Here is a 13,078-nt window from a genome sequence, read left to right as displayed (position 1 = left end):
TCCTCAGGGAATGGGTTCTGCCACCAAGCCCGCAGTTCCTCACATAAATTTTCGAGGTTACCTACACACTCCCTGCATATGCTAACCTCCCCTAGACTACATACAAAGCCTGTAAAGTGTAAATCTCTGTTAATGTCCAGGGAGTAATCATAAGAAAGAAGCTGGCCTAGGTGTAAACATGCAGTGCATATCAAGATTAAGAGGTATAAAATAGAGTGTCTGTGTAGGACTGACTGAATCTTTGGGTATGGACAGCCCATCACATCAGAGTAATGGATGTAGTTGGGTTTTTTCCACTCTTTCAGTGCCTGCACCCAGTTCCCAAATAAATACATGGAGACTTATTCTTCCTTATGAATGTACAGCCTTAGCTTGCCTTGTTTCTAGCCAGTTTTTCCTCACTTAAATTATCCCATTTCTCTTAACTATGTTTTACCTTTGAGCTTTTTTTTTTTAATTTAATTTAATTTTTTCTTATTTTACGTATGGATCCCAGTACCCTCTCCTTCCCTCTCTTTCCCTCCCTCCTGTATTCCCCCCCCACTCCACAGGAAGGGTGATACCTTCTAGGAGGGGTCATCTAAATCTGTCAAGTCATTAGGAGTAGGGACTACACCTGCCTCCTGCCTCTAGGTTAAGGGAGTATCCCTCTATGGGGAATGTCCTCCCAAATTCCTTTTGTGCAGCAGGGATAGATACATCCTGGTTCCACTGTCAGAGGTCCCTTAGACTGCCCAGGCCTTCTAACTGAGACCCATGTTCAGGGGGTCTGAGTCAGTCCAATGCTGGATTTCCAGCTATTGGTCTGGGGGCCATTAGCTCCCCCTTGTTTAGGTCAGCTGTCTCTGTGGGTTTCTGTAGCCTGGTCTTGTCCTCCCTCTCTGCATCTGGATTCCAGTTCGGCTGTGTTTAGCTGTGGGTGTCTGCTTCTGTTTCCATCAGCTACTAGATGAGGGCTCTATGACGGTGGATAAGTTAGTCATCAATCTCATTATCAGGGAAAGACATTTATGATAGCTTTTCCACTGTTGCTCAAATTGTCAGTTGAGGTCAGTCTTGTAGGTCCTGGACATTTCTCTAGAGTCAGTTTTCTCTTCAAACCTATAATGGCTCCCTCTTTTATGATATCTCTCTCTCTCTCTCTTTTTTTTTTCTCTCATCTATTCCTTTCCGACTCAATCTTCCTAGTCCCACATGCTTTCCTCTCCTCCCCTTCTCTCTCTCTTAGCTCCCTGTCTACTCACTGCCCTCCCACTCCCAATATGCTCAGGAGATCTTGTCCCTTTCCCCTTCTGTAAGGGACCTTATATGAATCTCTTAGAATCCTCCTTGTGCTCTTCCACGGGAGGCCTACACGCTGCCGATTGTGCTGCCGCCATGTCTCTAGTGATCCCTGAGAAGTTCCAGCACATCCTGCCAGTACTCAACACCAACATCGATGGGTGGCGGAAAATAGCCTTTGCCATCACCGCCATTAAGGGTGTGGGGCGGAGATATGCTCATGTGGTGCTGAGGAAAGTGGACATTGACCTCACCAAGAGGGCTGGAGAGCTCACAGAGGATGAAGTGGAGCGCGTGGTCACCATCATGCAGAACCCAAGGCAGTACAAGATCCCAGACTGGTTCTTGAACAGACAGAAGGACGTGAAGGATGGCAAGTACAACCAGGTTCTGGCCAATTGTCTAGACAACAAGGTCTCATTTATTAATTGTTGATCTCAGTGTCTGTGCTACTGGAGTTATGTTTAGGAAGCAGTCTCCTGTACCAATTTGTTCAAGGGTACCTCCTACTTTCTTGTCTAAGAGGTTCAGTGTGGCTGGATTGATGTTGAGGTCTTTGATCCATTTTACTTGAGTTTTGTGCATGGCGACAGACATGGATCTATCTGCAGTCTTCTACACACCATCATCCAGTTGTGCCAGCACCATTCGTTGAAGATGCTTTCCTCCTCCTATTGTATACTTTTAGCTGTTTTGTCAAAAATCGGGTGTCTTTAGGTGTGTGGGTTAATATCAGGATTTTCGATTCCATTCCATTCTATTCCTGTCTATTTTTGTGCCAATATCAAACTGTTTTCAGGACTATAGCTCTGTATTAGAGTTTGAAGTAGGGGATGGTGATGCCTACTGAAGTTTCTTTATTGTACAGGGTTGTTTTGGCTATCCTGGATCTTTTGTTTTTCTATATAAAGTTGATTATTATTCTTTCAAGGTCAGTGAAGAATTGTGCTGGGATTTTGATGGGGATTGCATTGAATCTATAGATTGCTTTTAGTAAGACTGCCATTTTTACTATGTTTATCCTACCTATCCAAGAGTATGGGAGATCTTTCCATTTTCCAGTATCTTCCTTAATTTCTTTCTTTAAAGACGCAAAGTTCTTGCTATATAGGTCTTTCACTTGTTTGGTAAGCATTAGCCCAAGATACTTTATGTTGTTTGTGGCTATTGTAAAGGGTTGCCTTGAGCTTTTTAAGCTTTCTTTATTCTATATATCTTTCTTTCCTTTTTGTTTGTTTGTTTGTATTTCGAGACAGGATTTCTCCGTGTAGCTTTGGAGACTATCCTGGAACTAGTTCTGTAGATCAGGCTGACCTCGAACTCACAGAGATCCACCTCCCTCTGCCTCTGCCTCTGCCTCTGCCTCTGCCTCTGCTGGGATTAAAGGCCTGCACCACCACTGCCTAGCCTTTCTTTCCTTCTTACTCTGTAGCTGGCTGTGCGGTTGGATGGCTGGCCTCTGGCATCCTCCTCTCCGGATCCTCCCTCTTCTCATTCTTCTTATTTAGTCTCTCTGCCTGCAAGCCCCACCTATCCCTTTTCCTGCCTGGATATTGGCCATTCAGCTCTGTATTAGACCAATCAGATGTTCTAGGCAGGCAAAGTAGCACAGTTTCGCAGAGTTAAATAAATGCAATATAAAAGACAGTTTGAATGGAAAACACAGTGGGAAGAGTTTCCATATTGGAAGATGAAAAAGGGTTGCATATAGGCATGTAGGATCCACAATAAAGTGGACACAATGACACTGTCCACTCTAATCAAGAGTTGTTGTGCATTGTGTTTATTTTTTTCACAAGCAAACCTTTTTTTCTTTTTTTTTAAAGACTGACTGTAGCTCGATAGTGGACCACCTGCCTAGTGTGTGTGAGATGTGAGACCAGGAACCCCACTCTCACAATGCTGGAGTACCTACCTAGTGTGTGTGAGATGTGAGATCAGGAATCCCATTCTCCCAACACCCTCTTTATTACTCATTTATAAAACAGAAGTCATTAAAGTCTCCCTGCAGGAATGCAGCAAAGGTTCAGTGGATCAGATGACATACAAGAACATGCCATTTATGTGTCTCATGTTGAGATCAGAAAGGGGTGCAATCATGATATGCTTTAGGGATTTGTTCTTGTGTGTCACCTCGGTGACAGCACACCAACGGTCATGAAGAGCAGCTGAGGCTTGTCACTTGTGGGAGCATTAGAGTCCCTGGGAGTGGCTGCTGGTAAAGATACAACCCAACTGCTGTGTAGACCCCAGCTGCAGCTGTGGAGTGGAGTTGGCCTGAGCCTGAAGACCTGCTGTGAGTGGCATGGCAAGCTCTCTGGGCTTTGGTTTTGCTCTGACCTAAAAGTATCCGAGTCCTGGTTCTTCCCTCTCAGAGTCAGAAGTAGGTAACTTATTTGTGATAGTGAGGAGCCTAAATTCAGAGACTTTGGAATTTTAAGAGACCTTAGATGTCTAAGACTCTTGAGTAATGTGTCTGTGGGACAGGCCCATAGGCTAGTCTGTGGACCACTGCCTTAATTAATGATTGATGTGGTAGGGCCCAGATCACTGTGGATGGTGCCACCCTGCTTAGGTATCCTGAGTTGTATAAGAAAGCAAACTGAGCAAGTGACAAGAGCAAGCCAGTGAGCAGCCCTGCTCCAAGGCCATCCCTTCAGTCTCATGCCCTGTTTTTGCCCTGACTCCCCCTCCCACCCCGAGATGGTTCGTGACTTGTGTGAGCTGAGATAAACCCTCTCCTCCCCAAATTGCTTTTAGTTGTGGTATTTTATCACAGCAATAGAAACCCTAAGACACAAGGGAAGGAAACTGTCCCCAGGGTGTCTCAGATCCACTGAACCTTATGCTCTCTGCCGTTTGTACTGAGAATCTGGGGTTTTTTCTTAAGAGACTCTGCAGTCATGACCCCAACAATCCCTTCACAGGCGCCTGGAAGGCAAGCCCAGAGCTTTCTGCAGAGGGTGAAGAGCCAAGGCCAACACACCAAAGGGCAGAGAGCAGGTGTATGTTGAGAGGCCTTACTGGTTGGTCAGGGGTTGTAGTCTATCATGGCTTGGCAGCTTTTTCCAAAGCTTGATGACATGGGACTCCTTCCCTCCTACCGAAACTTCCTGCTCTCTACCCACTCTTATCTGGACAATGTCCCTGGGTCCTAAGGACTGGCCTTTTCTGGAAGCTGTGTCTAAGCCTGGAGCCTGATTTATATCTAGGGTGACTCTTGGCACAGATTCCTGCTGGAAGCCATCCTTGCTGCGGGTAACTCAAACTTGTGCTAGGTAGGACTCTGATGTCACATACAAAGCCTTGTACTAGGACCTTGCCACTTAATGCAAATTAGGGATTGTCCCCAGGTTCCCTAGTCCTATATATTTCCTATACCCTGGAATAAAGCTGAGTAGATTCATCAAAGCCATCTCCCTGGAGGGCTGTCTCTGCTGTAACCATAGCTGCCCAAACCCTGTTCCCTGCCTCTGCTCCCTCCACCCTTGTGGCCCAGTGCAGCCAGCAATCCCCAGGAAGAAGCAGAAGCTATAGGAGGGGATGGGAGGGAGGCTGTGGATCCATTTAGGCCTCAGGGTGGGTGCACAGATAGGGGTTCTAGAGCTGGGTGCAGATGGAGGTTCTAGAGCTGGGCAGAGATGGGGGTTCTAGAGTTGGTGCAGATGGGGGTTCTAGAACTGGCTGGGATTGTGGACCAGAAGCATATTGGTCCCAGGTCCACCCACCTCTACCAGTGTGTAGGGCCACCACACCAATGCTGGGAACACTGGAGCCTTCAATTTCATTTTAGCTTCTCCTTTTGTGACTCTGTTGAGGTGTGGCCGATACAAGATAAGCAGCATGTATTTAAGATGCATGCTTTGACGAGTCTTGACCTCTGAACACTTGAAGCTGGCACATGATAGAGAATCTGCACTCCTCCCTCCACGGACCTCTCTGTGATCCCTTCCTCCTCCTCAGCCCTGACTCATAACCTCAGGCCACTGATCTGCCTTTTGATACTGGAGATTCATCCATCCTATAGAGTGCCGCACCTAAGCAGCGATACAGGACAGTGCTTTTTTGTGGGGGAGGGGGCTGGCATGATTATTCTGATACTCAGCCAGGCAATGTTTGTCTGCATATTATCCCACTGTGTTAGCAGGCCGTAGTTTATCCACTCAATGAAGGTGGACACGCAGGCTGTTGGTGTTTGGTGCCATACTGGATAAAGCCTCTCTATGTCTGAGTCTTTGAATGGCCATGGGCTTCACTTCCCTGGGACAAACCCCTCAGTGTGCAATAGTTGGGCTGTCTGGTAGGTGTGACTGTTTGGTCTGTACATATTGAAGACTGTTTAGCCAAACATCTACCCTTGTCTATTTCTGCTTCAAGGCAGGTGTAAACCTCCCTCCCTTCATAGGGATGGGGTTACTAGCTCAAAGAGCATCCATATGGGGTTTACAAGCCTGTCTCAGATGATATGGTTTGGATAGTCCAACAATGGCTATGGCATGACAGAAAGTCTGAGAGCCTAGTAGTGAGAGCCTGGTAGCTGTTCAGTCCCCAAGACTGGGTTGGGTGTCTGGAGCTGGAGTCCTGAAGGACCTTGAAGAGCTGCTGGTTTGTACCGGAATCCTGAAGAAATTGGGTTTATTACTGGCCACAGCACAGGACAGATGAGAGCAAGGGCAAGCAGACACAAAGCAAATCCTCCTTCCATGTCCTTTTATCTGAGCTGCACCAGTGGGCCAGATTAGGGTGGGTCTTCCTACTTCAAATAATCTAATTAAGAAAAGCCCTCACGGGTGTGCAGGGCTGCTTGGGTTTTAGTTGACTCCAGGTGTAGCTGAACTGATAAGCCAGACGAGACACCACGACGCCAGAGACAGCTGCAGCAGACGTCTGCCTTCATTAGGGTCCTCCTTGGAGGGTTTCCGCCCTCACAGGCCCTCACACTGCTTTGTCTTTTTGTCTTTTGTCTCCCACAAGGACATCCAGCCTTCTGACATTGCACAATGATGTCATCTACAAGTGTGTTGGGCTACATCCACAGCATTACTTTCTGTGACAAAGGTGCCCACAGCCGACAGGGTAGATCGACTGAGGGTCTAAAACTTCCTCTGTTAAGATGCCTCTTAAGTGGATTTCTCATACTCACTGCTGAGAGACATTTTCTTTTTTGAGATAGAGTTGTTTTTCCCGAGTGCTGTATGTGAAAAACTGCTTTCCTGGGTGGGGTAGGAGGGAAGGGTGTAGACTGAGGCCAAGTCACTGGCTTTAAGAGATGTGGCTTCTCTGTGCCGGCCTCAGTGTCACTGGCTGCTGGTTTCCACATGGATGTTCTAATCAGGGTGTATTAGCATCCCGTGGTTTTGATTTTCACTTCCCCCGCGACTTGAGCTTCTGTACAACTTTCTGTGGCTTGTCTTATTTATTGAAAAGGTTATTAAAATCTTTTAGTGATGACAGCTGCTAAAAGCTGTCGCTCTACTGCCGATGGCCCCAGTTTGGTTCTCAGCACCCACATCCAGCCGCTCACAATCCCTGTAACTCCAGCTCTAGGGTATCTGATACCTTAATCTGGTCTCTTTGGATGCCACACTCATGTGTACATTCCCAGTTATACTCATCCATACATATAAAAATAGATGGGCCAGTGGTGCCTGTCTTTAATCACATCGCGTGGGAAGTGGAGACAGTCAGATCTCTATGAGATGGAGGTCAGCTAGTGAGCCCCTGTCTCAAGTAAATAAATACATAAGTAATAACCAAACTTAAAAGTAAATATGTTTTGCTGGTTTTAAAGGGTTAATAATTTATTATTGAGCCTGAGAGTTTTTACACATAACCAAAATATAACTTCTTCATTCCACCTCCTCATCCATGAATTGCATTTTCATTCTCTCAGCAGTGACTTATAAAAAAGGCTTTTTAAAAATTATTACATTTATCTGTTTATTTTACATCCCAACTGCAGTTTCTCCTCCCATTTCCCCCCTCCCTCCCTTCCTTCTGCCCCCTCCCCATCCATTCCTCCTCTGTTTCTATTCAGAAAATGGACAGGTCTCCCACAGATATCAATAAAACACGGCATAACAAGTTTTGGCAAGTCTAAGCACCTCCTATGTATTAAGACTGGACAAGGCGACCTAGTATGAGTAACAGGTTCCCAAAAGCCAGTAAAAGAGCCAGAGACAGCCCCTATTCCTACTGTTAGAGGTCCCACAAGAGGTCGGAGCTACACAACTGTAATATAAGCGAAGTGTCTAGGTCAGTCCCATTCAGGCTCTGTGAGCCCCTATGAGCCCTGGTGTCCTTGGCCCCTCTGGCACCAGCAATCCTTTCTCCCCCAAACAAAAACTTTTAACTTTCTGAAGTCAGGTTGTTAAGGTTTTAAATTGCACAGCTCGTGCTTTGTGATCATAACAAAGAAATTCTGCCTTAACAGGAGGGAACCAGGTTTTCTTGTAAGGTTCTGTGCCAGTGGCCATGCAAAGGAGCAACAGACATTCTGGGGCAGAGGCTCTGGGAGCCTTCTTGCCTGTCTGAGATCCACCTATCAATGCCTTGCATGCTGGAGGGCCCATCCCCTGAAGTCAGTTGCCACCTGCTACTCCTCTAACATGTTCACCAGAAGTTCTGCAAGGTTTTTCATGGCTTTTTTCTTTTTGGCTTGTTGGGTTTTTTTTGTTTTTTGTTTTTTGGGGTTTTTGTTTTTGTTTTTTCAAGACAAGGTTTGTCTGTGTAGCCCTAGCTATCCTGGAACTCACTCTGTATACCAGGCTGGTTTCAAACTCACATAGATCTGCTTGCCTCTGCCTTCAGAGTTTTGGCATTAAACCAGCTTTGTTTTTATACTTAGTGTTTTGTTTTGCTTTTTTCTTGTTTGCATCATGGCTGATGAGGTATTCACATGGTAGCTGGTGCTGGCCTTGAACTCTCTGTAACCCTCCTGCTTTAACCTCTTCTCTGCCTGGGCTACAGGTATGCACTTCCAGTCTCAGCCACAGCCTTGGCTTTGCTTTCACTACTTTCCCTTTGCTTTGTGTTTGTTTGTTTATGTGACATAGGGGCTAGCTATGTAGTCCACAGCTAACCTTGAACTTATGATTCTCCTGTCTGCTTACTAAGTGTCAGTGTTACAGGCATATGCCACTATGCTGATTATGTTTAGGTTTTGATCCATTTTGAATTTGTTTTGTGTATGTCAAAAGCTGTGGAAGAGTGTGTATTTATCTTCCAGTGTGTCCGTTGCCCCTCCCTATTTGCCCACAGCCTTCTGTACTGAATTGCACTTGGACTTTTGTAAACACTGGGTTGTTTCATCTCCTGTAGCCACTAAGACAAATTTCCACAAATTGGTGGCCTAAGAAACAGGCCTAGTTTCTCTCTTAGTTTTGGAGCCAGAAGTCTCTCCAGGTTCCTGGAGGGGATGCCGCTTTCTCTGGCTGTGCCTGTATGGTTTATCAGAGTCCACCTTTGAGCAGCTGAGCAGATCCCAGGACCTTCCTTCTCCATGACAATTATGCATTTCATGACACTTTTCAAGACAGAAGCCATGTCTTACTCATTTGCTTCTTAACCCAGGGTGACTTGGGGGACATATGGCTGGTCTGAGGATGGACAAGCAGAAGAGGAGTCACCACCACTCTTGCTGGGAAAGACTGTCACATCATGCAAAGGTTGGAAGGAATGGAAGTGAGGTGTGGTGTGATGCACACTTACATAATTCCAGCGTGGGGGAGTGGACACTGGATCCCAGCAGCTCTCTGGCCAGCCAACCTAATCTACTTGGCAAACTCCAGACCAATGAGAGACTGTATCTCAACAACAACAACAACAAACATAAAAGGTAGATGGGATATCTTGGCTGGCCTCTGGCCTCTGGCCTCTACATATGTGAACATGCAATCCTACAGGTAAAAAGATCACACACACACACACACACACACACACACACACACACAGAGAGAGAGAGAGAGAGAGAGAGAGTTCTTCAGTGATAAATGACCTACTAATAAGGAAAGAGGGGAATTTGGACAGCAGTATACATACATCAGCTCTGGACAAAGCCAGAGAGGTGGTTACACTCGGTCCAATGACCAGTATACTAAGCTGATGTCATTAATCCCTGAACTTTAAACCTGGAAAGTAAACTTTCAATGTGTTTGCTAAAGTCCAGAGCATGAGCATAACACCGGGTCGTATGTGCAGGGACCACCTGGCAAACACAGGAGTTATCACAGGTGGCCATGGTCCCTGTAGATGTACAATTGTGCAAGTACCAAGGCTTGTATAGCTGTACCTCAGACCTGGGTATACCTGAGAACACACACACACACACACACACACACACACACACACACACACACTTTTGGAACATAGCTAACTGTAATAGTGTGAATCAAAGGGCAGGTGGCTGGAAGCCTGAGCAAACATGTGAGCTACTTCCAAATAAACAAAGTCAAAGGAACCCAGGAAACTGACACTCATCTCTCCTCCTGCCTCTCTTCAAGATAGTAGCCCAGGACTTAAGGCAACAGGAAAGCATGACCCTAGTAGCCATTATTTTTCACAGCAACTCCAGGGTGCAGTAAGGATACCTAGCAGGCATGGAGTTAGTTCCTAGAATGTTTTGCAAAGTTCTGCACTGGAGTATAGGGAGGCCTCAGGGGATGGGGGGGGGTAACTAGCCCTGGGCCAGGTCCCAATAGCAGTCTCCTGCTCAGTCTTTATGTCTTGCCTGGACCTTGTTATCATCACTATCAGTTACAATGACAGGATATGTGTGTGAATACCCCCCCCCGTGTGTGTGTGTGTGTGTGTGTGTGTGTGTGTGTGTGTGTGTGTGTGTGTCTAGCCAGGAGCTTCCTGAGGACAGGATCAGGTCACCCACAGCAGACTGAATATCTTTTTAGAGTTAGAGCTAGAATGATTTCTCAGCTGGGTTTCTATCCATGGGTATTCCTTCCTCTCTGCAGATCTTTCACAAATCCTGGATAGTGCTTTCCACAGTGGGCTGCGGATGACACTCTAGACTCCAGGTCTCAATCTGTGGCAAGCACTGAGCCCTGCTCAATCCCAAGCATCTCTCATGTTTCAGGGCGTATCAGGATCACTAGGGAATTGGTGAGAACCTGAGATTTCCTCAATAATTCATACCCGTGCTTTTCCTTCTGCAGCATCACATAGCCCTGAACAATAGGAGTGAACATTATCCTGAGGTAACCCTACCTCCTCGGTCAGTTACCAGTAACACTCTGAGTGATCTCAAGCGCTACCTTGGCCTCTGGCCAGCACCCTGGGAGAGCCGACCTAGCTGAAGGCCAATGACCTGGAAGGTCGAATAAGCCAGCAATGAGTTCCATTGGGGAGAGCTGGAGGATAAACAAGCAAAAGAAACCAGAGGTCTGGAAGCTGTGGGTGTAGTGGCCTGTGCAGCCCACCCACTACCCTGGGGGTTCTGGATGAGTGAGGCTCAGGTGTCCCCCCATGTCTATGCAGGGGCCTTGCTGGTATCTCCTGTTACTCTCTCTTCTATGAGCTTCTGCTTGCCCTACCCCCACAATCTGCATTCTCTTTCCTTTCACTCCTCTCTCCACATGCTGTTTCCTGAAAACACACTCAGCCTTTGGATTGCTAAGTCTGTCTTTGCCCCTCCAGCCACCACTCTACTGCCGTCCTTCCCTCCTGGGAGAAGCCACTGGAGAGGCACTGGCTCCACAGCTTGCTTCCTCATCTCCCACTGTCCATGGCCTTGATTTTGTGATAATGGACCCAAAACGCCCCACGAAAGTCAAACTGGGAGCCCATTGCTCCTAAAAAGCTGGTGTACACCTCTGGGCCAAGGGTGCCCTAGTCCAGGGAGGGGGCAGGGGAACAGGAGCTCTGCTCTGGGTCACAGGGACACAGACCCATAGTTTCTGGCATGGCTGCTACAGGGTACAACAGAGATGTGCCCAGGTACTTGAGGAAAACATCCATCTGGAGAAGGAGGCAGTGCTGGTCGGGGAGGCTCTGGGTTGGAACTGGGTTTAGAGGGTGTACAGGAGGAGGAAAACAGCAGCTGGGGTTTGGGGCAACGGGACAACATTCTTTTAGGGTCATTTCTGTAACTGTGATAAAATATCCTGACCAAGCAACTTTGGGGAAAAAAGGGCTTGTTTGGGTTACACATCCAGGTCACAGTTCCTCATAGAGGAACTCAAGGACGGAACCTGAAGAAAGCCCTGCTTACTATTCCACACACCATCGCCTCTCACTGATGAAACTCCCTTCACAAAGTGACTGACAACACCAACCATGGAGGAGATGCTGGCTGGCAGTCAGGCTAATGCTCAGCTTCCTTCCATAGTTTAGGAGCACCAGCCTGGAGAATGTGCCACCCACTGGGGTAGAAAGTCTGGGCCCTTCTACCCCAGTTAACAATCAAGGCAATCCCTGCCCTCAGACACACTCACATTCTCTTTCCAGGTAAGTCTAGGTTTTGTCCAGTTGACAGTTAAGGCTAACTAACCCAGATAATTTTTTTTTTGTTTTGAGACAACTTCTCAATATAGCCCAGGCTGGCCTTGAACTTATTATGTAGCTGACGATACCTATGACCTTCTGGTCCTCCTGCCTCCACCTCCCAAGCGCCGGGATGGCAGGCTTGTGCCGCCATGGTTGGTTTGTAGCCTCAGAAGACAACACTCTCCCAATATCTTCAAATGATTCTATCCTGTGTTCAGGACCCCTCATCCAATGACCAGTGTCCTAAAAAGAGAGGGTATAGAGAGACTCGGGAAGAAGGGTGCCTGCAGGTGAAGCTGAGAGTGGCACACCAGGACCTCTATGAGCCACCGGAAGCAAGTGGAGAATAGCCAGCCTCGCTAACACTGTGGTGTAGGACCTCTGGCTTCCCAGTTTGTGTTAAGACAATTCTGTTGTTTGAAACAGCTCTGTTTGGATCAATTGACTATGGCAGCCCTAGGAGATGATTAGATAAGAAAAAATATATATATATATATATATCTCCATCCAGTATGGCAATGCCACAGAACTCACATTGTGCCAAGATCTATCTGTCCCAGTTAGGGAGTGTTAGGCTGTGTGCCTCCACATGGGATCGCTGAGGAGGCATTTTACACAGCAAGAACACAGTGTGAGAGTCCAACCAACAACCACCCTATCTCTCTGTGCATGTGTGTTTTGAAGCCTGGAGGTTCCCAGTGAACACATGGCTGGAAGTCAATAAGAACTCCGTTCCTGCTGTAGCTACTGAGTATTGGGCACTTGACTCTAGTATGCCAGCGATGTTCTGGCCATTGTTCCTAGCATGCTGGTAGTATTCTGTGTGCTGGATTCTCTTCTACACATTCAGAGCAAGTGCCCCTGTTAGCAGCTGAGCTTGAGTCAAAGGTCAAGGGGTCACAGTCAGTGCACCACCCTGTTCTGTCTTCCTGGGCATGGCTACCTCTAATGCAATGTGTGATGTCACCCTACTGCCCTTGCTCCTGTCTAAGGAAATCAGAGCAGGCTCTAAAAGGCCACCATCCCTAGTCCAGGTCCTTGGACCAGCCACAGCTTTGGTCTCCTCACTAAGTGTACAACCACGGTAGCAAAAATGTTATGTTAGCATGCGACTAGGAAGATTGAGTCAGGTAGGAACAGAAGACAAGAGGCGGGGGGGGGGGGGGGGGAGAGAACATAAAAGAGGGAGCCAAAATTGGTTTGAAGAGAAAATTGAACCCAAAGAAAGGTCTAGAGACCTACAAGACTGTCGCCAACTAACAATTTGAGCATATGTGGAAAGGCTACCATAAACGCCCTT

The 13,078-nt window shown here is 47.1% G+C and overlaps 1 protein-coding gene across 1 annotated transcript; it reads left to right on the top strand.

The window, feature by feature from the left end:
• The first annotated feature begins 1,340 nt into the window (after positions 1–1,340).
• On the top strand, positions 1,341–12,128 carry LOC127223884 (40S ribosomal protein S18-like). The gene is made up of 2 exons (XM_051186575.1): positions 1,341–1,695; positions 11,997–12,128. The coding sequence occupies exons 1-2, from the start codon at positions 1,378–1,380 to the stop codon at positions 12,126–12,128; spliced, it is 450 nt and encodes a 149-aa protein (XP_051042532.1). The 5' UTR covers positions 1,341–1,377.
• Positions 12,129–13,078: the final 950 nt, after the last annotated feature.

The sequence above is a fragment of the Phodopus roborovskii genome, unplaced genomic scaffold, assembly GCF_943737965.1.
Source record: "Phodopus roborovskii unplaced genomic scaffold, PHOROB, whole genome shotgun sequence".
NCBI lineage: Eukaryota > Metazoa > Chordata > Mammalia > Rodentia > Cricetidae > Phodopus > Phodopus roborovskii.
Note: the sequence above shows the minus strand (reverse complement) of the source record. Positions and strands in the feature narration are given on the sequence as shown.

Excerpts from the sequence above, each read along its gene's own strand:
- LOC127223884 (XM_051186575.1), top strand. The coding sequence starts at position 1,378 with ATGTCTCTAGTGATCCCTGAGAAGTTCCAGCACATCCTGCCAGTACTC. Across the intron at positions 1,696-11,996 it reads CCAATTGTCTAGACAACAAG|GACCCCTCATCCAATGACCA; the intron begins GTCTCATTTATT and ends TCCTGTGTTCAG.